The sequence below is a fragment of the Bos mutus genome, chromosome 26, assembly GCF_027580195.1.
Source record: "Bos mutus isolate GX-2022 chromosome 26, NWIPB_WYAK_1.1, whole genome shotgun sequence".
NCBI classification, from domain to species: Eukaryota; Metazoa; Chordata; class Mammalia; order Artiodactyla; family Bovidae; genus Bos; species Bos mutus.
In genome coordinates, this window is record NC_091642.1 from 28,809,012 (window position 1) to 28,833,951 (window position 24,940).

The following is a 24,940-nucleotide window of genomic DNA, read 5'->3' on the forward strand; positions in this document are numbered from 1 at the left end:
GTCGCTTCGTGGTGTCTGACTCTTTGTGATCCCATAGACTATAGCCTGCCAGGCTCCTCTGTCCATGGAATTCTTCAGGCAAGAAAACTGGAGTGGGTAGCCATTCCCTTCTACAGGGGATCTTCCCAACCCAGGGATGGAACCCAGGTCTCCTGCATTGGAGGCAGATTCTTTACCGTCTGCGCCATCAGGGAAGCCCCATATATATGTATATACATTTAAAATGTCAGTTCATTTCAGTTCAGTCACTCAATCATGTCCGACTCTTTTTGACCCCATGAATTGCAGCACGCCAGGCCTCCCTGTCTATCACCAACTCCCAGAGTTCACTCAAACTCACGTCCATCAAGTTGGTGATGCCATCCAGCCATCTCATCCTCTGCCGTCCCCTTCTCCTCCCACCCCAAATCCCTCCCAGCATCAGGGTCTTTTCCAATGAGTCAACTCTTCTCATGAGGTGGCCAAAGTATTGGAGTTTCAGCTTCAGCATCATTCCTTCCAAAGAAATCCCAGGGCTGATCTCCTTGCAGTCCAAGGGACTCTCAAGAGTCTTCTCCAACACCATAGTTCAAAAGCATCAATTCTTTGGCGCTCAGCTTTCTTCACAGTCCAACTCTCACATCCATACATGACCACTGGAAAAACCATAGCCTTGACTAGACGGACCTTTGTTGGCAAAGTAATATCTCTGCTTTTCAATATACTATCTGCTGCTGCTGCTAAGTCGCTTCAGCCGTGTCCGACTCTGTGCAACCCCATAGACGGCAGCCCACCAGGCTCCACCGTCCCTGGTATTCTCCAGGCAAGAACACTGGAGTGGGTTGCCATTTCCTTCTCCAATGCAGGAAAGTGAAAAGTGAAAGTGAAGTCGCTCAGTTGTGTCCGACTCAAAGCGACCCCATGGACTGCAGCCTACCAGGCTCCTCCATCCATGGGATTTTCCAGGCAAGAGTACTGGAGTGGGGTGCCATTGCCCTGGTCATAACTTTGCTTCCAAGGAGTAAGCGTTTTTTAATTTCATGGCTGCAATCACCATCCGCAGTGATTTTGGAGCCCCCCAAAATAAAGTCTGACACAGTTTCCCCGTCTATTTCCCATGAAGTGATGGGACCAGATGCCATGATCTTCGTTTTCTGAATGTTGAGCTTTAAGCCAACTTTTTCACTCTCTTCTTTCACTTTCATCAAGAGGCTTTTTAGTTCCTCTTCACTTTCTGCCATAAGGGTGGTGTCATCTGCATATCTGAGGTTACTGATATTTCTCCCAGCAATCTTGATTCCAGCTTGTGTTTCTTCCAGCCCAGCATTTCTCATGATGTACTCTGCATATAAATTAAATAAGCAGGGTGACAATATACAGCCTTGACGTACTCCTTTTCCTATTTGGAACCAGTCTGTTGTTCCATGTCCAGTTCCAAGTGTTGCTTCCTGACCTGCATATAGGTTTCTCAAGAGGCAGGTCAGGTAGTCTGGTATTCCCATCTCTTTCAGAATTTTCCACAGTTTGTTGTGATCCACACAGTCAGTGGCTTTGGCATAGTCAATAAAGCAGAAATAGATGTTTTTCTGGAACTCTCTTGCTTTTTCGATGATCCAGCAGATGTTGGCAATTTGATCTCTGGTTCCTCTGCCTTTTCTAAAACCAGCTTGAACGTCTGGAAGTTCACGGTTCACGTATCGCTGAAGCCTGGCTTGGAGAATTTTGAGCATTACTTTACTAGCGTGTGAGATGAGTGCAATTATGCTGTAGTTTGAGCATTCTTTGGCATTGCCTTTCTTTGGGATTGGAATGAAAACTGACCTTTTCCAGTCCTGTGGCCATTGCTGAGTTTTCCAAATTTGCTGGCATATTGAGTGTAGCACTTTCACAGCATCATCTTCACGATTTGAAATAGCTCAACTGGAATTCCATCACCTCCATTAGCTTTGTTCGTAGTGATGCTTGCTAAGGCCCACTTGACTTCGAATTCCAGGATGTCTGGCTCTCGGTGAGTGATCACACCATCATGATTATCTGGGTTGTGAAGATCTTTTTTGTACAGTTCTTCTGTGTATTCTTGCCACCTCTTAATATATTCTGCTTCTGTTAGGTCCATGCCATTTCTGTCCTTTATCGAGCCCATCTTTGCATGAAATAGTCCCTTGGTATCTCTAATTTTCTTGAAGAGATCGCTAGTCTTTCCCATTCTGTTGTTTTCCTCTATTTCTTTGCATTGATCGCTGAGGAAGGCTTTCTTATGTCTCCTTGCTATTCTTTGGAACTCTGCATTCAGATGCTTATATCTTTTTCTCCTTTGCTTTTCACTTCTCTTCTTTTCACAGCTATTTGTAAGGCCTCCTCAGACAGCCATTTTGCTTTTTGCATTTCTTTTTCTTGGGGATGGTCTTGATCCCTGTCTCCTGTACAATGTCACAAACCTCCGTCCATAGTTCATCAGGCGCTCTATCAGATCTAGTCCCTCAAATCTATTTCTCACTTCTACTGTATAATCATAAGGGATTTGATTTAGGTCATACCTGAATGGTCTAGTGGTTTTCCCTACTTTCTTCAATTTCAGTCTGAATTTAGCAATAAGAAGTTCATGATGAAGCCACAGTCAGCTCCCGGTCTTGTTTTTGCTGACTGTATAGAGCTTCTCCATCTTTGGCTGCAAAAAATATAATCAATCTGATTTTGTTGTTGACCATCTGGTGATGTCCATGTGTAGAGTCTTCTCTTGTGTTGTTGGAAGAGGGTGTTTGCTACGACCAGTGTGTTCTCTTGGCAAAACTCTATTAGCCTTTGCCCTGCTTCATTCTGTACTCCAAGGCCAAATTTGCCTGTTACTCCAGGTGTTTCTTGACTTCCTACGTTTGCATTCCAGTCCCCTATAATGAAAAGGACATCTTTTTTGGGTGTTAGTTCTAAAAGGTCTTGTAGGTCTTCATAAAATTGTTCAACTTCAGCTTCTTCAGCGTTACTGGTTGGGGCATAGGCTTGGATTACTGTGATATTGAATGGTTTGCCTTGGAAACGAAGAGAGATCATTCTGTCATTTTTGAGATTGCATCCAAGTACTGCATTTTGGACTCTTTTGTTGGCCATGATGGCTCCTCCATTTCTTCTAAGGGATTCCTGCCCACAGTCATAGATATAATGGTCATCTGAGTTAAATTCACCCATTCCGGTCCATTTTAGTTCACTGATTCCTAGAATGTCGACGTTCACTCTTGCCATCTCCTGTTTGACCATTTCCAATTTGCCTTGATTCATGGACCTAACATTCCACATTCCTATGCAATATTGCTCTTTACAGTATTGGACCTTGCTTCTATCACCAGTCACATCCACAACTGGGTATTGTTTGGACATTGTCAAATTGCCCTTTAGGAAGGCTGTATTAATACATATTCCCAGCTAGTTCCCTGGCAAGTCCAGTGGTTGGACTCCACACTTCCACCGCTGGGAACACCGGTTCTATCCCTGGTTGGTTGGGAAACTAAGATCCCACATGCCACATGGTTCAGCCCAAATATTTTAAAACTAAAAAATAACACATATTCCCACAAAAAAAAGTCATGAAAGGAGAGGCTCTCTCATTATGGACTGAATTATATTCATTGTTCCCTCCACCACCACGGGCAAAATTTATGTTGAAGGGCTTCACACCCAATATGTTTGGAGACAGAGCCTTTAAGAAGGTAATTAAGGGTAAATGACATCATAAAAGTGGGGGTCTAATCCACTAGGTCCAGTGTCAGAAGAGAAAGAGACACCTGAAAGCCAGGGCAAGAGGTCTCACTAAAAACCAGCCTTGCCAGCTGACTGATCTTGAACTTCCAACTTCTAGAGCTGTAAGAAAATAAATTTCTATTCTTTAAGCCACTTAGTCTGTGGTGTCCTGTTATGGAAGCCTGGAAAGACTCATACAACTTCCTTTCAGTTAGTTTCTTATTACTCTTTTGGGTGAAGTGAATCTGTTCTGGCAACAATAAAGTTTATTTCCAATAAACTTGGAAATAATTTGCCAATAAGAAATCAGTAAGAACCAATACAGGGTGCACAATTCTTCCTCTTTAGAAGAAACATCCTCTAATAGATGCGCTGCAAATGCTGGTGATTTGGGCACTAATTATGGTCAATATTATGATGATAAGGCTTTGGGAAGATTAATGTTTTTTAAAAAAGTAGAAAGTTGTGCCCTTTTTGCTTTATTTAGCATCTGATAAAACAATATTTACCTACATAGGGTGTACGCATGGAATATACTAAAAGAGATAAGAATGTATCTCTCCAGTACCACCTAGACAGGGGTGTTGTGGCTACTAGTCTCTTTGGCAGGCTACTAGTCTCCTGGCCAAGGGCCAGGAAGGAAGACCTCAGAGACACTGGCCGCCAAACACTGGGTGCCCAATTCCATCTTTGCCTGACTCCATGTTCAATAGAGACTCATCTGAGTATAATAATTGACTTCCTGTATCATTCTCTATGGGGATAAAGTGTGTTGATCAAGTGAGACAAAATGCCCCATTCACATAACATCTATTTCTCAATGTGAATTAACAAGTCAGCATTCTGGTTTTATTGAATGCCTACTATGTGCCAGGCACTGTTTTAGGCACTGGAGATACAGGAATGACAAAATAGACCAACACACATGAAAAACAGCCTCCCTAACAAAGCTCACATTCTAGTGGGGAGACAATCTCCAAGTAAATGAAGAGTCAAAATAATTTCAGAGCGCCAGAAGTGCTGTCAGAAAATAAATGGAATGGGACTTCCCTGGTGGTCCAGTGATTTAGACTCCATGCTCCCAGTGCAGGGGGCACAGGTTCGATCCCTGATTGTGAACTAAGATCCTGTAGGTCGAGCGTGGAGCCAAAAAGAGAGAAAGAGAATTAAATAAATGGGATGGAGAGTGTGAAAGATAAGAGGGGGTAATTTTTTTTTTTTTACATGGTGTGCTCATGTAAGGAAGAGAACATATTTGAAGTAAGACATGAACCACAAAAAAGACCTAGCCATTCAAAGAGCATTCTGTGATAAGAAGAAAAGTCAGTGCGTGGGCTCTCAAGTGAGAACACATTTTTTTGTGTTCAAAAGGAAAACTAGTTTAACTAAGGAGTTCTAGAAAAGAGACAGAGTAATACCAAGATAATGCTTCATGTGTATTTAATTTGTGTGAGTCAGTCTCCTGAACCTGATGAATTCTGATTCACTTCCTAAATTGAACCTCCAGACCTATAAACACTGAGCACCAGACCTGGTCTCATTGAAAACCCCCAGGATGGCTTCCAATAATCTTGTCTCCTGTCATTCACACTTTTTTTTTTTTTTAATTTATTTGGCTGCACTGGATCTTTCTTGTGGCATGCCGGATTTTTTTGGATTTTTTTTTTTAATTGCTGCATGAGGGATCTAGACCCCTGACTGGGGATTGAACCCAGGCGTTCTGCACTGGGAGCACCGAGTCTTAGCCACTGAACCAGAGGGTGAAATCCCTATTCATACTTTTATGTAGTTCTCTGCCGTAACTGTATCAGAATTGGTCTGTGTGACCAATAATATAAGGAAGAAGTGATGATATATTACTTTCAGTAGAAGTGTCAGTCGCGTCCAACTCTTTGCAAACCCATGGACTGTAGCCCACCAGGCTCCTCTGTCCATGGAATTCTCCAGGCAAGAATACTAGAGAGTGGGTACCCATTTCCTTCTCCAGAGGATCCTCCCAACCCAGGGATTGAATCCAGGTCTCCCACATTGCAGGTGGATTCTTTATCAGCTGAGCCACAGGGAAGCCCAAGAATACTGAAGTGGTAGACAACAAATTTCGTTATTCTAAGATGCTAAAGTTGAGGGTATCTTGTTGCATAGTAGTAGATAATTAATATGCCTGGTTTATAGTTACTCTTTCAGGGAGATGCAAACTTTCAGGCAATATCCCTTTTAGTGCTTTATTTTTAGACCCAAACAACCCACCTGTGAGGAATGGTTTACAGTCCTCAGCTTGCTGTCTCCTTGCAATATCCCTAGGAGGATTTTTTTAAAGTAGGGATATTATTGTCCCCATTCTGCTGCGGAAGAAGTTGAGGCTAAGAGAGGGTTAAACAGTATGCCCAGGGGCACAGTGAGTAGTTGTACATTATGTTTTCTTTGGTTCCTCTGTTCCTAACAACCTATCCTCCACTGTACTAAGCAGTTGCTTATGGAAAGAGAGATGAATGAATAGGTTTCAACCCATTTGGTGAGAATGCTCTGAAGGGGTAGGGACCCTTTCTGAAGGAAGTATTCCCAAATATTGGCATGCATAAGAACCACCTGAGGCACTTTTTTAAAATTCAGATTCTCGTAGATCCCCTTTCTCCAGAGGTAAGGTTTCCTGCTAAGGAGGATGGGGCCTTCTACATATTTAACAGATTTCCTAAGAGTTTCATATACTTTAAGTAACTGTTTTAGCAGAGAAAGAGATGGTAGTGGTAAATGGTCACAGTGATGGTAAATGGACAAGAAGGGAAGGAGTCATGTGTTGGAGCTGGGAAAGACAAATCCTATCAGAATTCTTATAATCATTTGATAAATATTATATGACATATCAGGCTATAGGCACCTTGTTAGGTGCTGGGGACAGAGACATCAATAAGACATATCATTACCATTTTGATGGAAAAGCAGATTCACCCTTGAAAGAAAGAGGAATGTTGGGGCTTCCCTGGTGTCTCAGTGGTAAAGAATCTGTCTGTCAATGCAGGAGACACAGGGTTCAATCCCTGATCTGGGAAGATTCCACATGCTGCAGAGCAACTAAGCCCATGTGCCACAACCATCAAGCCTCTGCTCTACAGCCTGGGAACCACAACTACTGAAGCCTGGGTACCCTAAGGCCCATGCTCTGCAACAAGAGAAGCCAACCCAGTGAGAAGTCCACATATCGCAACTAGAGAGTAGACCCGGCTCACAGCAATTAGAAAAAAGCCCGCACAGCAACGAAGACCCAGCACAACCCCCAAAAAGAGCAATACCAATGAGTATTTGAGGGAGTTTCAGGGGTAAAAGAAATGTGGGAGAAAACAGACAAGGCTAAGATAAGGTCAGGAAAAGGAGTTGGATGGGACAGGTTCTAGGAACTGCAAGAAGCCAGGAACTCACCTGTCCTAAGGCCAGTCTAGCCCACTGCTTCTGCTGTTTGCCTGTCTGTGGGGCTCATCTCTTCATTTCTTAGCACCCCACCTCTTCTGAGCACCTCCCACTTTGCTTCATCCCCATGTCCAGAGTCCATCTTGCACTAATGACTGGTATTAAAAAATACTGGTGAGCTTCCCTGGTGGCACAATGGTAAAGAATCCTCCTGCCAATGCAGGAAACAAGGGTTTGATCCTTGATCCAGGAGGATCCCACATGCCCCAGAGCAACTAAGCCATGTGCACAACTATTGAGCCTGTGCTCTAGAGCCCGGAAGTCGCAACTACCCATTTGGTGTCCTAGAGCTCCTGCTCTGCAACAAGAGAAGTTACCACAAGACTGTGCACCTCAACTAGAGAGTAGCCCCACTTGCTACACCTAGAGAAAAGCCCTTACAGCAACAAATGCCCAGCACAACCAATAAATAGAATTTTTTTTAAATATAAAGATTAAAAAATAAAAATACTGGCATGCCACTGAATTATTATTATTTTTTTTTTTTGCCAAGCCACATGTGGAATCTCAGTTCCTGGACCAAAAATGGAACTTGTGCCCCTGCAGTGGAAGCACAGAATCTTAACCACGGGACTACCAGGGAAGTCCCTGAATAATTCACTTTAAAATAGTTAATTTATGTCATGTGATTTCACCTCAAAAAAAGAAAATACTGGGTGCTCAAATCCATCCATCCAAATCAGCTAAGCCTGCCACCCTCAAGGACCTTGTCATTAAGGACCTTCCACATAGACTCACTGCCTTCCTACCAGGGTTATCTGCCAGGCATCTGTGGGTTCTCCTTCCATCTTTGCAACACAATTTCCAGAGATGCTCCAATGATGTTTCCCTCTTCTTCCCCAGGTCTGGTCCAAACTAGAAGAAAAGCAGAAAAGAGCACTGGGTCAAGTACTTGTTAGGTTTGTGACCTGAGGCAAAGTACAGTTACTTAACCTCCCTTAGCATGGTTCCTCAAGGAGATGAAACTACTTAATCACCCATTGAACAGTATTGAGATATTTTCATAAAAGAAACAGGATCAATAGATCAGCTGGAATGGGACTGAGAGTGGTACCTTCCCAGAGGAGGTGAAAGTATAACTGAGGTTCAAAGGAGACATTAACTAGTTAGTAGGCAAAGAAGAGGGAGAAGAATGTTTTACAGAAAGTTTGAATTTATTAACCTTTCTGAATCTGTTTTCTTGCTTGTTTAATGGAACACCACTTTCTTCCAAAGGTCATCATGAAAAGTAAATGAGATTTCAGGTGTGAAACACCTAGCACAGTACGGGGCACACACTGTATACTCCACAAATGCTGTTTTTCTTCTTCTCTGCCTTCTGCCTTCCACCTATGCAGTCTAGAAGGGAACTTTAGGTTCAGAGGAGGCAAAGTCCCCTATAGGGCGGGTTATAAGCCCCTTTGTCCACTCAGGTGATTGGTGATAACCATGGAATCTGGCCAAGCTAGTTGTTTGGAATGAGTGGCCTTAGGGGTAAGTGGTTACAGGATTGTGCGAATCCATCCCTGGTGGCTCAGAGGATAAAGAATCTGCAAAGCGGGAGATTTAGGTTCAATCCCTCGGTCAGGAAGATCCCCTGAAGGGAATGGCTACCCACTCCAGTATTCTTGCCTGGAAAATCCCATGGACAGAGGAGCCTGGTATGCTACAGTCCATTGGGTTGCAAAGACTTGGACACAACTGAGTGACTAACACACAGGGAGTGAAAGGGGTCAACACAATCCAGCCCACTTCTGAAACTTTTCAAATAACAGATAACCTCAAAGAAAGCAGAAAGGAGCTAATGTATATCGAGTACTGACTACATGGCTGGTATTGGGCTAGATGACTGGGCATACACGGTCTCATTTAATTCCCACCAAGCCACGGAAACCAAGTAATTTTCTAGTGAGGGGTAAAGCTGGAATTCCAAATGAGGTATCCAAAATTCCAGGCTAAGGTTATATTACTTTAGGTTCCCTTTACTCCCTATAGTGCTGACCTCTGCCCTAGGGAATGTGGGGAGGAGGTGGACACAGGCAAGGGATGCTGCCAAAGAAATAATTGAGGATAGCTTCAGTCACATCCCTTTGCAGGGTTCTATCTGCAACCTCCCCGTCCCCGCCCCTACACACACACACTTTGCCCTCCTGAGGGTGGATATAGGGAAAGCTAGGGGTGGGGGAATCCAAAGTGGATGGAATGCTGAAGTTAGAGAGGCTTCACTTACAGCTCCCTTCCCCCACCCTCTCCTAAGCACAGGGCAGGGGATACCCATCTCCTGGTTGGTTCTCTTTTCATCCCTAAGACTCTGCATCTGCCCTTAGCTTCACTTCCTGCTCCCTCAGCAAAAGCTAAGGGGTCTCATAAACACTTAAGCCTCCACATCTGTAACCCTCCCCCAGCCAGTCAAACCAGCTGTGCAGACTCTGGGCAGGGGTGAGGGAACCTTCACTATCAATCCCCACCCAAGTAACAAAATGAAGGAGGACCCACCGCCCAGTCCGAGCCAGAAGCCTAGGAAGGGGACACCGCCCAGGTCCCCAGCATCTACTGCTGGAACCCACTATGAAGCTTAAGGAAAAAGAATCTAGCAGCTGGGGACCCCCTCCCAGAAGGGAGGGGGCCAACTCTCTCTTCCAGACGGCTCCCCTCTCCTCCCTCCTCCCAGCTAATAGGTATTTCCTGTTTATGAGGCAGCTACGGCTGGGCTTTTGGGAAGGGGTGGAGATGGAGGCCCCCCCACCCCCACTCCAGGCTGTGTTGGGGAATCCTTGAGGATTGAAGGTTGGGAGGCTCCTCCCTGAAGAAGGAGTGTTCCTCACGATGACCATCCACATCACCCCACCCCCTCCAACAGAGGCCCCGGCTCCTGCGGGCAAGGGGCAATGGAGGGGTCTGCTTCCTGTCCTCCCCAGTCTCCGAGGCCCTCAAAAGGAAAGCGGCTTCCAGGAGAAGTTGGGGTGGGAGGGAAGCTGAGACTGGATGGAGAAAGGGGGGAAGGGAGGAGAGCATCTTGACTGATGAGTCAGAGTCTGCAAGGGTAGAGGACGGCCTGCAGACTCCCCCTCCCCAGTCCAACCTGGCAGTCATTCCGCTGCTCCCCTCTTCCCAGCAAAACACAGATCCCAGGCAATTAGGCGAGGGAGGGGGCCGGGACCTCACCTAATTAACCCTTTAGCTCCAGTCCCAACTGGTTTAGCAGGCAAGGTAGGGGTAGTTAATATGGGGGGGGGGGTAAGAGAGAAATTTAGGGGTTGCTACTCGAATTAGGATAATACTGCTTCCCCACCCGCATTGTAATGGGGGCGCATAACCTGGGCCGTCCAGATTAAAAGTGGGGTTTCTGCAGAGAGCCTGGACTGGGGGATTGGCAGTCCGGTTTCCCTCCCTGAGCTCGGCCGGGGGTGGAGAGAGCTACACCTCACAGCCCACCCTGGCTCCGCCTCCCCCAGTCCTGGCTCCCGCTCCGGCTCCGGCTCCGGCTCCTCTACTCTCCCAATTCGGCGGCGCCCGGAGGACGAACGCCCTGCGTGAGGCTTCGCCTCCTCTCCCTCCCCCTCGCCAACCCTCTCCGGGGTCTCTGCCTCGGTCTCCTTTTTTAAAAGCTGCGTCACATGCACGCCGAGCCCGGTGCGCCACTGGCCCCTCGCCGCCAGCCCGCCGCGCGGCGCACGCACGTCGCAGCTCGCTGCGCCCTCGCCCGGGTCACTTTGACACGACTCTCCCCTCCCACTAGCAGGCAATTAGCATATTAATAAAGCCCGGCCCAGCCCGGTTAGGACTGGAGAGCGGGCGCCTACGAGAGGGAGAGCGAGAGCGAGGGCGAGGAGGAGCGCGAGAGCGAGAGGGGGCGAGCGGCGGCGGCGTTGGCGGCAGGGAGGGCGGCGGGAGCGCACAGACACGCACACGCACACGCGCACACACGGACACACACTCCGGGGACGCACACCCGTGCGCACACACGCAGAAGCAGCTCGCCTTCCTGCTTGGCTTCCTTCCTGTCTGCTCCGCGCCTGACAGGCTCCTCGCTGCAGCCAGGGGCCGCCTGCACCGGGCCGGGCCGGCGGCGAGGGCAGCGGGGGCCGCGGGCGGCGGCGGCGGCTCATGCCCGGCCTGTCCCCGCGCGGGGCGGGCACCGTGACTCGGCTGGGCCCCCAGCGGCGGGCGATGTGAAGATGTCAGTGGGCTGTGCCTGTCCTGGTGAGTGGGGCGCGCGGCCTCCCGGCCCCTCCCTCCCGAACCCTCCCTGCAGATCCCTCAATCCTTGTTTGGTGAGAACTTGTGTGGGGGGCGGCGAAGGCATGGCTGTGGTCGGGGGCTGTGAGGGGTGTGTGAGGCCTCAGTTGGGGGAGGGTTTTCACCAACTGTGTAAATGCACAGCAGCCCAGAGGCACGGGTAAGGGGTGCTGGGGGTAGGTTGTGTGTGTGTGTGTTTTTTTTTTGAGGGGAGGTTAATTAGGGAGGGGTTGGGGGGGCTGAAATTCCCAGAATTCCAGGGTGTCAGCCAATCAGAAGTGAGTCTGGACTTTTGACCCCCCCCCCGGGTCATCATAGAGTTGTGATTGGCTGGTTTGGGTTGCCCCCCCACCTTTCCTGCTGCCTATTCCCTCTAACATTTTGTGACACCTCCCTCCAGACTGTTTCTGAGGCCTCTTGTTTGCGGGGATGGATTGAGTGGGGACCATTTTGCCCCTCTCCAAATTATCCTGCCTGTTGCCAGGGACGGTTGGCCCTCCTGAGGGACCCGAGGTCCGGAGGGGGGGGGGGCGGCGCAGATAATTGGGCTCTTGGGCCTGGCATCTCTGCCCTAGTGGGAGGGGGAATGTGGCAGCCCCAGGCAAGCTAGGAAATAGAGTGACTTGTGAGAGTTGAGTTGAGGGAAGCGATGCTTGACCCCAATGAGAGGACTTAGGTTCAGATTCCTGCCTCCCCCCAAACACATCAACTCTTGCCAGTGACAGCTGGGGTCTGAGTTCTTTCCTGGGGAAGAGGAAGACTTATCTACTGCCAGGAGGAAGGAGAGGGGCCATGTGAATGGAGAGGGAGTCTTCAGAGGGCCTCAGAACATGGTTTCTACCCGTCTCCAGGACTCTGCGTTCTTGAATTTATCTGCAGAACCCCATCTTGTCCCAGGCAGGAATTAGCTTTCTTTTGAAAGTCAGATATTCTTGAATCTAGCCTGGTTTGGATCCTTTGCCCATTCACATGCCCTGTTCTCTGGGAGGCCTATACCCTACAACTGGAAGCCCCCCTCCCCCTCCAACACAATCCCCAAGGGAAGCTGCCTGTGCGGAAGCTTCCTTGAAAATCATGTGACCCAGGCCAAAGCTGGGCTGGGCTGGGCTGGGCACACACTTAAAGTGCCTGCTGAGGCTGACGCTGAAGGGGCATGGGGCCCAGAGGGAGGGCTAGTAGAGCCTGAGGATCCTGGAATATCCGGGTGTGGGAACCCCTGGCTCCTGCTGCAGAGGGTGGGGGAGAGGAGAGGTGGGGGAAGAGCCTGCCAAGCTGGAATCCTGTCTGGCCCCATCATTGCTCCTCCCATCAGCTCCTATCAGCTCCTCCTATCACACATGTTCCTGTGTGTATTTTCTTTATAATAGTCCCATGCTGAGTACCCTGTTCAGACCCATCCATTCTCTTGAGTCCATCCCATGGCCTTGATCATCCATCATCATCCTAAAGGGATGCACAGCTAAAGGGCTGAGTCTTAAATGTTGATTGTTAGTTTCTACAAATAGTGGGCAGAAGGCGAGTCTAGAAGGGTTGTCAGACTAGAGGTAGATGGGAGGTTGGTCTTGAAGTTGGGTGTGTGGTCCAGTAGGAGAAGGGAGAAAGTTTCCCTCTCAGCCTCTCTGGGAGCAGCATGGGGACAGATGAGGACCTGTGTGTGTGAGGGGGGACAACTTCAGTCAGTGCCCTAAATGGTATGTTCATTTTGTGTGTCTAGTGATCGGTTGGGGGAGAGGGGGCCTAAGATGGCCAAGAGTGGGGAATCTTTTTCTTGAATGTAAGGAAGTCTTATGATTGATGCCATAAACCATGGTTGGAGGTTAGTCTTCAAGGAGAACCACTTGGGGAGGGGCATGAGTGTCCTGGGGGTGAGAAATGGTAGGAGTTGGGGTAAGGGAGGGCACCAGACTTGCATGGGTGAATGTGAGCACATGGTTGAACACAGGGACATTGTGGCAGCATGTACAGTCCAGGCCCAAAGACCACCGCCCCCAGCCTGAGCAGCTCTGGGGTGGGGGCCCAGGCGCACTGGCAGGCCGCCTGCCTGCTGCCTGCCTGCTCGTCTGAGTCTCTCCTTTGTGCTCTGCTGTCTCCCGGCTCCTCCTCCCCCAGCCCGGCAGAGACAGCACATGCCCCACACATGTGACTGAGGGAAGCCAGAGCACACGCAGACCCACACACATGCACACGCGGAAGGAAACACTACAAGATACATACACAGACACACATATAGCTCCCATAGTGCTCCTGGGGTGCGGAGTAGCTTCTGGGGTTTTGGTCAGGAGCAGGGAGAACCTCTGCTAAGTGGCATCACCCTGGGCAGGGTAGGTTGCTGAGGGGGCCAGGGCCTGTCTGGGGCAGCATGTGGCTCAGAAGGGTTAAGGCTGGGAGGAGTTGGGGGAGGGGAGGAGGCAGCAGTGGTGGCGGCTGGGAGCCAGGAGAGGAGGATGGCAGAGCGCCAGGCCAACGGGAGGCCGGGCACAGACAAAGGAAGGGGGGCAGGCACACTAGAGGCCTGGGTCAGGGAGCCCCAGGGGCCCGGGCAGGGGGCAGTGCTGGTACCTTATCCTGTGGGCTGGGGTGGGCTGCTGCCCTTCAGAATTCCCCCCTCTAGAAGGGGTGCTCTGGCCCTTCCCTCCCTCCTCACCTTTGTCAGTCTTTGCTGCTCCCAGCTTTCTCCCCACCCCACCCCCCACCAATTTTAGAGGCTTCTAACTCTGAGTTACTCTCTTCAGGTGGACCTCTTCTGCCCCTGTGCAAATGGGAGAATTAAGTCAGAACCGAGAGAGGAACAGACTTGCTAGAGAAGGGGAACTAGGAGAAGGTCTGTTTTGAATGATATGCCAGAGTCTAGGGGCCCTTGTCCCTGAAATTTGAAGAGGCAGACTGGGTGGGGATTCAGACTCTGAACTGGAGGCAGAAGCCAGAGCACACAGCATGTCCTGTCCCTGAGGAGACAGACATTTGGGGCCTGGAGTGACCATTCCTTGGAGGGGGCAGGCAGTAGGAATGGCTGCAGTGCCCCAGGGCTGGGCTTGTGTGAGTGGGATTAGAACCAGAGTTCCAGCCTTAGGCCCTCCTGTCTCACTGTAATCTGTTTAAGTTAGGATAATATTTGACCCTGGATGCTATTAGACTCTCTTAAGGTACTGCCTTGTGAATGCACTTTGGAAAATTTAAAGGCATAAAACAAATGACAAGAATTGTCCTGTCAGAGGGGGAGGAATGTAGTTATCTTAGAGTTGGGCTGTAAATTTGGGAATCAGGGCAACTATCTCAAGTCCTGGTGGTAGGCACTATGATGGTAGGCATTCTGGCTGAATTGTATCATTTTCAGTATGTTTTTGAAAGCCAGAGTGTATTATATGGCCAGGTCATGAGGGAGCATGGTGTGCGGATTTCAAAGAGGGTGGGGTTAGTCCCTAGGTAGCAAATGGTCAGGGTGTTCAGTCTGTCAAAGGTTCAGGAGGTATGATGCAATTTTGGGGTGTGTCTTGGGGATGGGGGGCATATGTGTCACAAGTCCCAGTGTGTATGGAAGTCAGGGTCTGACATAGACTGTGTGTGTGTGTCTCTTAGGTTTGGGTTTATTTGGAGTTTGAGGTATATCATGGGTTGAAGTGTGTATCAGGTACTGATTTATGTGAAAGAGAGATGGGTTGTTTATGTATGGAGGATGTTCACAGAGCCAGGTGCAGTAATGTTACTGCACAGTCAACTGGTGTGTACACCATGAGAAATCCTGTTGTGGGACTGTGTGTTAATATGCTTGGGGGTTAGGGAATAGAAAGCTGAGAATCAAATTGCAAAGTAGTAAGAGGTCCTTGGGACGGGGGAGCCTGGTGGGCTGCCATCTATGGAGTCGCACAGAGTTGGACACGACTGAAGTGACCTAGCAGCAGCAGCAAGAGGTCCTTACTACCCGCCCCCCCCCATACTGGGTGGGTTGTGTGTTTGTGTCTTTGTGTCTGTCTGTCTGTCTCTTGGGATTCCCCCCTTGCTTTGGAGAACAGCTCCTACCCTGGCAACCATATACTTTTTTTGTCCCTGGGGTGTAGGGAGAGGATTCAGCAGCAGATTGGACCCCTTCTGGGGACCCTTAGATGGGCAAGTTTACCTTCCTTGGCTCTAACAGAGCCCCTTTCCCCTGCACCCACGTGTCTCTGGTATGGTGGTGGTGGTGATGTTGGGTGGGGGAAAGGGGCCTCCCTCTGTCAAGGCAGATCTATTTGGAACTTAGCTGGGTTGAGGGGCAGGGAACCTGGAGTGTCCCCCTTTCTCCAATCAGTGTTTACAGGCTGAAGTCTGAGTGTGTCTCTGTCAAAAATAACCCCCTGCAGCCTCCCCCCAGCTGCTGTGGGATTTCACCAGCCAAGAGTGGCTGCCCAGGCCAGCCTCCAACCCGAAAGATCACTGAGGAGAGGAAGAGAGATTTGGGGGATGTTTTGGAGGAGGCTGTTAGAAGATACTGGGAATCTCCAGAGAGGAGAGTGCCCACCTCCATCCTTGCCTGTGGCTTTGGCTCCCCAGCTCACCCCTGAGCACCCCTGCTTGGGGCTTGAGGGTGGCATTCCTGTTCCCGGTCCCCACAGGCCTCCCCTCCATCCAGGTCTCTCCGGACCCAGTCTGTTCCGTCTCCATCTCTCCATCCCGTCCCCTGTCTCTCCCAGTCTGTCTCTCTTTTGTTTTTCTCAGCAGTCCTCCCTGCCTGCCTGGCTCCCTCCCTCTTCCTCCTGCCTCGCAGGGAGGGGGGCGGGGCCGGTGGGGGCAGCTCCACCCTCCGCCCGCCCTGGGGCCTCATTCTGAGAGCGGCTCGGGGAGAGCGAGCGGGGAGGGAGGGAGAGAAAGGGAGAGAAGGAAGGGAGCCGGCGGGCGCTGCGTGTGTCTGTGCGTGTGCGTGTGCGAGTGTGAGTGAGTGTGAGTGCCGGGCCCTGCTTCTGCTGGTGCCCCGGCGGAGGGGCCTGCTGGCCTGGGGAGGGCGGGCGGGCTGCTTGGAGGCAGAGGCAGAGGCAGAGGCATAGGCGGGGAGAGCCGAGGAGGAGGAGGAGGAGGAAAGAGCGGAGCAGCCATTGTTGAGGGAAACCTTGCAAACAAAGAAGGCTCCGGACTCCCCGCGGCCCCCCGCCCCCCAGAACGGCCCCCTGGCCCCCGGTCCCTGGCCCAGTGGCCATTGTAACTTTCCCCCGGGGCTGTGGCCGCCGCGGGGCGGGCTGAGGCTGTGCGTGAGAGTCTTTGTGCAGACCGCGGAGTGGAGCTCCCAGCCAGGCCTGCCCGTCCCACTCGGGACATGAGTGGCTGAAGTTGGCCCCCCCTCAGGCCTCACCCCAGCCAGGGCCCCTCTGGGCTCCCAGCTGCCCCCCCGCACCTCTCCTGGTCCCCTCAGTTCTCCCAGGTAAGTCTGGGCACCCTGCAAGCCTTTTGGGGGTGGGTGGAAGTCCTGGGTCTGGTCCGGGCCTGGGGGAGAGGTGCCCCAGCTCACAGAGGCCAGAGCCCTCGAGCCTGCTGACCTATGGTCAGCCCCCAAAGGGAGGAGGCCTGTCCTCGGCTCAGGCCGGTTACCATGGAAATGCCCGGCTGGAGATGCCCCCCTAAGGCCACAGGATGCCGCTTCCATTCAGAGAAAACTTTACTAGTTCTGGGCTCTTTCTCCTCCCCCTTCCTAAAGGTTCCCAGGTTGCCAGAGATGGGAGCCAGGGTTCTGCCTGACTCCAAGGCTGGGTGACACATCCAACCCCTCACCCCCACCCCCACGTTGCTACCTCTACCCCTGCTCCTGGGGACAGGCAGCAACAGGGACAGATGGTCTGGGTGATGTTCCCTCCCCTCTTCTTCTCATTCCCAAGCCCTTGTGCTGGGGTTACTGGGAGTTGCTGTGGCTCTGGAGAGATGCTGAGTTTTATTTGTGTCCATTTACTGGACCTGTAAATAGAGGCCCCTGAGCTTTGGGGTTTAGCTCTGCAGAACTGTTATCCAGCCCCAGGCAATGTGCTTGTCATTTCTGTAGTGAGAAACTGAAGCTCTGAAACTTTTTCCAGAGTTAGAGAGGAACCCTGGTGTCTTGCCTCTCATCTCTCTAGGATCTTGAGCTGACACTCAGAGTGGGCCTGAAACCAAGGAGCAGGGCAGTAATGGTTTTGGGAAAAGGGGGCCTAGGTAGAGGATGAGGGCCAGGTCTCCTAATTTAGACTTTTGGGTATATTGCCCAGGCATGGTTTCTGGTGGGCAGTGTGAGCTTTGACTTCTTACATGGCCTTATCTGTCTGTGGAGTGGCGGGGACTTGGGACTGGGTGGGACTGTCTCTTTCCCGAGGACATATGCTGCTCACTTAGTTCTGACTGGCTTGTGAAGGCTGTGTGTTGTGCTGGGAGCCTGTGAATGTGACATCTGAGAGCTCATGTGTGGGGCGAGGGCCTGTTGCAGGCACCCTGATCCTGCCTGGGGCTGCTGGGTTCCAGCCCTTGGTAGGCATGTTGGGGCGAGCTGAGGGTGGAAGCCTGCTAGGCAGGATGAGACACACGCGTGTGCAGGTACACACAGGCTCTGAGTTTTGGCACCTTCAGGGACCATGTAGGGTAGGCCCCTCTGGGACCCTCCTTTGGCCCATATTGTGAGGAGGGGACCCAGGGGAGAGAATTACATGCACATGTTGGCACAGGGTCTTCCTTTGTTTCTCCCCCCACCAAGAAACAGAATAGATTTTGTATCAGAATTAGAGAGGGGGTTCAGATACAGCCAATTCAGCCACCCTTCCAAATGCAATCAAGTTTGTGGGACATGAGGAAGCAGCAGTGGCTAGGACTTCGCTTCACTTTCTCCTCCTGTCTGGTGGGGAGGGGGAAAATGGCATTTCAGGGGGCCCTGGCTGGCACCCAACTATGAATATAGCACTTCTTCCAGTCAGGTAATAGTAGAGCAGGAAACTCTGTGCTGCTGGGTGAGGTGGAGAGGGACACCTGTGCACAGGCATAGCTACACACCAGCAGAGACCCTGTCTAGTTACCACTTGCCTCCCAACTGAGCCCCTGAAACCTAGGCTCCTTCCCAGGGGCTTCTTATTTTCCGTTTGTAGGAGAGTGGGATCCATTGGAGGCCCATCTGCCTCCACTGCAAGTTTAAGGAAAGAAAAGGGGTTGAGGCTTTAGGTTTCTGGTTTGTAGACAATACTGGACCACGGTAGGTGTGGGGGAGGGGCTGGGCTGATAAGGGAGTGGCCGTTGGTGGGAGAGGCAGAAGGCCCAACTGGTTATCTAGTGGGCGGCACCCAGCAGGCACCCCCTCCACCGGCCCCCCCCCCCCACCTTATCGTTTTATCCCCTGCCCTCCTGAGACCCTGGGGGTGGAGAAGGAGCAGAGAGTTGGCAAAATCCCCCTTCACCCTCTCCCAGCTTGGTCTCCCGAGTCCCATAGTGGGGTAGATCTACCATAGGATATGGGACTCAGAAGAATAGGCTCAAGTCCTGGTTCTGCCAGTTACCAACTTGTTACCAACTCGGCAAGTCCCTTTGAGCTTTTATTAGCCTCATTTGTAAAATGGGAATGTTAGAGTCACTTCTGCTGCCGCACAAGGTTGTGGTAATGATTACATAAAATAATGTAGGTGAAAAGGGAGTTTATCAAAATTTTAGATTCTAATGTTTGTATATTTATCCTATGGTTATTGACGTTTCTTCCCATTTTCAATTCTGTCATCCAGGGCTCAGCCACATGAAGAAATGGGCTCTTGAGTATTAGGACTGAGAACTTCTAGTTTGTAAAACAAAATTGGAGCCAGATTTAGAAGGTGGGATAGGTGCTCCCTGAGGTAATCTCCCTTTCACAGTGTACTCGGGTGTTCCAGAAGACCAGTTCTGTGCATACAGTCTTAACAGCCTTCCAGGAGCACTCCCAAGAGGGATTCGGGGGACCCCATCTTTGTTTCCCTTCTAGGTTGTTCCTCAAAGTCATTCAAGCTGTACTCACCGAAGGAGCCCCCGAACGGCAACGCCTTCCCCCCTTTCCATCCCGGCACCATGCTAGATCGGGATGTGGGGTGAGTTTCTTTTCTACTTCCTGTCCCTTTCCCATATGGCATCCTGCCTGAAAAGGGGATGGAGTGACACCCCCAAATAATTCCTGTCTTCTACCCATTCTCATAGCCTTTTTGCTTTCACAGCCCAACTCCCATGTACCCGCCTACATACTTGGAGCCTGGGATCGGGTAAGTGGAGTCCAGTGGGGAGGTTGGTTCTCTCTATTACAGAGGTGAAGGCAGAGGGCGGGGGTGGGAGGGTCTGCTCCTACTAACCTCCCTTCTTCACTTCCCCCAGGAGGCACACACCATATGGCAACCAAACTGACTACAGAATATTCGAGCTTAACAAACGGCTTCAAAACTGGACAGAGGTATAGCCGGGGAAAGGAGCTGGGAGGGAGAAGGCCATCTGGGCATCCCTGTGCCATGTCTACTGATACACGCACCCCTCCCTATGCTCCTTAGGAGTGTGACAATCTCTGGTGGGATGCTTTCACAACTGAGTTCTTTGAGGATGATGCCATGTTAACCATCACTTTCTGCCTGGAGGATGGACCAAAGAGATACAGTGAGTGGCCTCTGGGGGTCCTGCCAGTTCTGCTATGAAAGTATACACCTCCTGTGTCCAAAGATGTGGGGCTGGGTGTTTGTCCCAGGGGATCTGTCCTGACAGGGATGTTATCTGCCTGACCACCTCTGAGAGCCTTCTGTTCTGAAGAGTTTGTCCCATCTCTGCAGCCATTGGCCGGACCCTGATCCCACGCTACTTCCGCAGCATCTTTGAGGGGGGTGCTACAGAGCTCTACTATGTGCTTAAGCATCCCAAGGAGGCATTCCACAGCAACTTCGTTTCCCTTGACTGCGACCAGGGCAGCATGGTGACCCAACACGGCAAACCCATGTTCACCCAGGTCAGCTCCCAGTTAGATGTGAAACACTGAAGGACCTAAGTTTGATTCCTCTACTGGCTTCCCAAAATGTACTTGGCTGTTCCCCAGGGAAGTGGCAAGATACGCAGGGCAAGCAGGCATGCTGCAGTTTTCAGCAGACATGTATTGAGTTCGTAGGTGACAGTTTTGGGTCACAGGGGGACACAAGTGAACACAAGCCTGTCCTCATGTAGCTTATAGTAGACGAGTGTTTTACTGGCTACATGAGGAGAGGACAAGGATCTATTAAGTGTTTCTGCTGTGCGTGTGTGTGTGTGTATGGACTGGATTGGTGGGTGTGTGAGGAGATGGTCTGTGTCAGTAGTGCACACCCAAATTTATGTTCAGGTGGCAGGAGTGTGTGCAATGGGAGAGTCATGAGGAAATGGGAACAGGATACTTTTGGGTGTGTGGGGAGGTGGGCAGACTTGTGACAAGCTTGTTTCCAGGTATGTGTGGAGGGCCGGTTGTACCTGGAGTTCATGTTTGACGACATGATGCGGATAAAGACGTGGCACTTCAGCATCCGGCAGCACCGAGAGCTCATCCCCCGAAGCATCCTTGCCATGCATGTGAGTTATAGGCAGGACCTAAGACACCAGGGGGCGGGTGGGCAGCAGAAAGGGTGGAACCTGGTCTGCTGTGTTTCCCGCCGTGGCCCTAGACAAGGTTGAAATTTATCCATCTGAGAAGTGAATTTTTATATAGTAGCTCCTCCTCTGTCCAGGGTGTCACGAGGCTCAGGTGACTGGGCAGGTAAGCAGGTGCTAGTATTCTTACTTTTCTTTTCCCAGGCCCAGGACCCCCAGATGTTAGATCAGCTCTCCAAAAACATCACCCGGTGTGGGCTGTCCAATTCCACTCTCAACTACCTCCGAGTGAGTCTCTGATCACCTGGTTTCTACCCCACCCCATTCGGTCTCCGCTCCACACCTGTGCCCTGACAAGCCACCAACTGGTCTCCCCCCAGCTCTGTGTGATACTCGAGCCCATGCAGGAGCTTATGTCCCGCCACAAGACCTACAGCCTCAGCCCCCGTGACTGCCTCAAGACCTGCCTCTTCCAGAAGTGGCAGCGCATGGTAGCGCCCCCCGGTGAGTGCCTTGCACCTGCACCTGCTCTTTCCAGGATGTGATGCTGCTCCCCAAGGCTGCTCTTAGCTCCTCACGAAGCCCTTTCCTTGCTCCTGGGTCTGCAAGATTGGGATCAGGGTAGGCTCAGGCTCCTTAGGAGCCCTACCCTGCCTGAGTCTCCTTTCCCTGGCACAGCGGAGCCTGCACGGCAGCAGCCCAGCAAACGGCGGAAACGGAAGATGTCCGGGGGCAGCACCATGAGCTCGGGGGGCGGCAACACCAACAACAGCAACAGCAAGAAGAAAAGCCCAGCCAGCACCTTCGCCCTCTCCAGCCAGGTACCTGTAAGCATCTCGGCTTTCTTCTCTCTTCTGGGCTGCCCCACTGCTGCCCCCTGACTCTTGACGCTGTCCCACCCTGAACTCACTAGCACACGTAGAAGCAAAGACAAGACAGTTTTTCCCAATGGGGACTAACTCCTGTCTGAGAGTCCTCGTCTGTCGTACGCATGGCTGTGATCACATAGACTCAGACATAGCAACATAGGACACAAAGGGACGGACACAGCCGTGGGGACGTCCGGACATAAAGGATAAACAGCTTAGGGGCACACAGACCACCAGAGAGACACATGCTGACAGAAGGACACACAGACTTAAACGTGTGTGAATCTAGAATACACACACGTGCACGTACACACAGTCCCCCCCACTGGTGTTTTTGATCTGCTCCCTCTCTTATGTGTGGACAGAAGTTTAGGAGCCCCCTAAAATTTTGGAGAGATGGATTAGGGAGCCGGTGGAGTAGATCGACTTCTCCCAGAATCCAGTGGATGTGGGTTAAAAGCTGTGATGCTTTGCAGTCTTTCATTGGGAAGTATTGGAAGTATTCCAGGGGCTGAGGGTGTCAGAGGAGATGGGGTTGTAAGCTGGGATATGAGCGGGTGGCTGGGGGTTGAGTTTCCTGGGTGGGTAATGGGGCTCTGGGGGAATCTGCTGCCCTGGGCTGGGCGAGCCCCTGCCCCGATTATGTTTGGGGACCTCCGCCACTCTCAGGATGTGATGGTGGTGGGGGAGCCCACCCTGATGGGCGGGGAGTTCGGGGACGAGGACGAGAGGCTCATCACCCGGCTGGAGAACACCCAGTTTGACGCGGCCAACGGCATTGACGACGAGGACAGCTTTAACAACTCCCCTGCCCTGGGCGCCAACAGCCCCTGGAACAGCAAGCCTCCATCCAGCCAAGAGAGCAAATCGGAGAACCCCACGTCACAGGCCTCCCAGTAAAGGCCCCACCACAGCCACCCAGCGCTCTGCCTGCCTGCCCCACCCCTCGCAGCCCCAGGGAGCAGAAGACAGAATGAAGAGACTGAGCATCTGAAATGGGCAGCCTCATCCACCCACTTCAGGGAGGAACTGGACTCACTTGGGGGCAGGTGCCAAGATTTGTCCCCCAGTGGCCCTGGGTTGGGGCTGGCCTTTGCAGAGCCTTTTGGGGGAAGGGGGGCCTCATGTGGATGCCTCCACGGACCCTGGGCCTCTGAGAAATGTCCTGACCACCCCCCCACCCTCCGCCCAGGGCATTTGCCTCCATCCTCACCCCAGGTTCTGGGTACCCCCATCCTCCTGACTCCACCCCCTTCAAGCCCAGGGTTGTCTACACCCACAGCCCTTAGGGACTTAAAGTCATGGGGCTTGGTTGAATGCCCCTTCCCCAAACCTTCCCTTTAGGTGGCTGGTAGTAGAGGGGTAAAGCTCTGGACTCCTCTCTTCTGCCACCTATCCCAGCTCCAAGTTTTTTAAAAAATAATATTATTAAAAATGTAAGTTTAAAAAAAAAATCACTCCTGTCCCCCCTCTTCCCCTTATTAAAGGTCCAGCTACCTCCCTTCGCCTGGCATATGGGGAGCTTAGAGCCCATGTGGAGGAAGGGGGCTGTGCATTACCATTTGATAACAGTTTGAGAACTTCAGACCAAGGAGACACTTTGCCATCTCTCTTCCCTTCTCCTCTGGGGTGATTGGAGTGGGGAAGGCACGCCATGGGGCAGGGGGCCATTGATGGCCTCGCCTGTGTGACAAGCCCCTGCTGTTGTCTCTGTCTCCCTCCTCTAGGACTCTGGCCTGCCCTCCTAGTGCTTGTGACTCCCTCTCTCCCAGCCCCCACCCCCTCCCTCCACGGTGTGTATATTCTTCACAAGCCCTCCACTAGAGCAGCTGTCTGCATGGTGGGAGGGGGAGGCTCCCTCCCTCAGGGAGTGTGGAGGGAAGGGAACAGCCTTGTTTGTTACTGTGTTTTTTGTTTTGTCTCAGTTGGGCAGGCATTGGGGTAGAGGAGGGGGTTCATGTACTCTCCAGTACTCTCCTTTCCCACCTTCTCAAACTGCATATCTAGTCCTCTCCTGCCCTTCAGAGGGGTAGGAGCCACTGAGGGTGTCCCCAGCTCTAAGCCCACCAGGGAGCAATAGGCTTTTGTCCTCCAGCTGAAGTAAAGGCTCTTCATCTCCCAATATCTCCTCCCTCCCCTTCTTCACAGAAGGACAGGGGAGGCAGCCAGGATCCTCAGCTCTGTCTCACAATTGGATGGATGTGTGGAGGCTCCAGGCCCAGGGTGAGGCCAAGAGCAGGGTCCCATGCGTCTGGGCTCAGCTTTGTGGCTTCGCTGCCTTCTCCTGTGGCCAGTTCCAGAAGTGTTAGCACCACCTCTCCCCACTCTTCCTTCTGGATTTGGGGCCCTGCACATCCTGTTTCCTCCACTCCAGCTGCCACTATTGGAAGGATATTGTGTCAGGAGCTGAGGGAAGGGGTAGGGAAGATGGATGTCCCACCCCAAGTGTAATGCCCTTTTTTTTTTTTTTTTTTTTTTGGGCCATTTGAGTCATGTATGGTATCGATCAATAAAGAGACTTTTTGGTTTGAGAGTGTCTTGGTTGGTCATTGATGCCTATGACTCAATCCAAGGCAGCCTTTTCTCCTTCCCACAGCCGCTACAAACCACCACTGGGGAGGAGGTGTAAACTGGACTTGTGAATTCCCTCTCCCATCTCCCTTTTCCCTTACTCTTGCGGTGTTGCTCTTCCTGTTTCCCAGGCTTTCCCTTCCCGGATTGCTGTTCTGCGCCCCTAACTCTTCTGGTCCTTCAGAGGTAGGGTTCCTGGAATAGACAGCCTTGAGTTAGGGAGCTAGGGGTGGGGTGAGGGAAGGGGTCCTCACCTGGTAGGCAGCTTGGATTGGAAGAACTTTGTTCGATTCAGTCTAATGCTCAGGAGACTCAGGCCTATTTTTGTAAGCTTCCTACCCTCACCTGGCCTCTAGCTTACCAGCCCAGCTGAGCTCTGCACTAGTCTCCCCAGGAGTGAGGACCCTGGGTGGGAAAGGAGGAGAGAGTAGAAGGATTGTCTCCTTGCTGACTTTGGGTGGAGGCTCAGAGGGAGGAGGATGCTTCAGTGCTATTGCTCGGAATGGCCTGAAGCTCCACAGAGAGGAAGGAGGAGGAAGTCTCAGACTCATTTCCAGGTGGTGATGATTGTCCCTTATTCA

General features: G+C 51.4%; 2 protein-coding genes across 8 annotated transcripts in view; one reads left to right on the forward strand and one right to left on the reverse strand.

The window, feature by feature from the left end:
* The window catches only part of PPRC1 (PPARG related coactivator 1), a 27,237-nt gene extending 15,970 nt beyond the window's left edge, over positions 1 to 11,267 (reverse strand). For 3 of the 5 annotated variants that reach the window (XM_070363342.1, XM_070363347.1, XM_070363341.1), the window contains exon 1: positions 7,923 to 8,028. In XM_070363342.1, the coding sequence (XP_070219443.1) occupies positions 7,923 to 7,961 (39 nt within the window). In that variant the 5' untranslated portion in view covers positions 7,962 to 8,028. Of the gene's footprint in view, positions 1 to 7,922; positions 8,029 to 8,335; positions 9,265 to 11,133 lie in introns of those variants that run through there. The other 2 variants (XM_070363343.1, XM_070363345.1) reach the window with 2 other exon arrangements.
* LDB1 (LIM domain binding 1) lies at positions 10,948 to 22,962 on the forward strand. 3 transcript variants are annotated; one of them, XM_070363350.1, is made up of 11 exons: positions 10,948 to 11,355; positions 19,316 to 19,418; positions 19,542 to 19,586; positions 19,696 to 19,771; positions 19,866 to 19,968; positions 20,139 to 20,311; positions 20,779 to 20,901; positions 21,124 to 21,207; positions 21,300 to 21,423; positions 21,598 to 21,746; positions 22,458 to 22,962. In XM_070363350.1, exons 1-11 carry the CDS (start codon positions 11,331 to 11,333, stop codon positions 22,686 to 22,688), a joined length of 1,236 nt encoding a protein of 411 aa, XP_070219451.1. In that variant the 5' UTR covers positions 10,948 to 11,330; the 3' UTR covers positions 22,689 to 22,962. The 3 variants fall into 3 exon arrangements, with proteins under 3 accessions (XP_070219451.1, XP_070219452.1, XP_005888133.1); XM_070363351.1 differs by having other exon boundaries at positions 21,598 to 21,740; XM_005888071.2 differs by lacking the exon at positions 10,948 to 11,355 and adding an exon at positions 16,236 to 16,780.
* The last annotated feature ends 1,978 nt before the right edge of the window (positions 22,963 to 24,940 follow it).

Coding starts and splice junctions, on each gene's coding strand:
- LDB1 (XM_070363350.1), top strand. CDS start 11,331: ATGTCAGTGGGCTGTGCCTGTCCTG. Junction 20,902..21,123: donor GAAGCATCCTTGCCATGCAT/GTGAGTTATAGG, acceptor TTCTTTTCCCAG/GCCCAGGACCCCCAGATGTT. Junction 21,424..21,597: donor GCGCATGGTAGCGCCCCCCG/GTGAGTGCCTTG, acceptor TCCCTGGCACAG/CGGAGCCTGCACGGCAGCAG.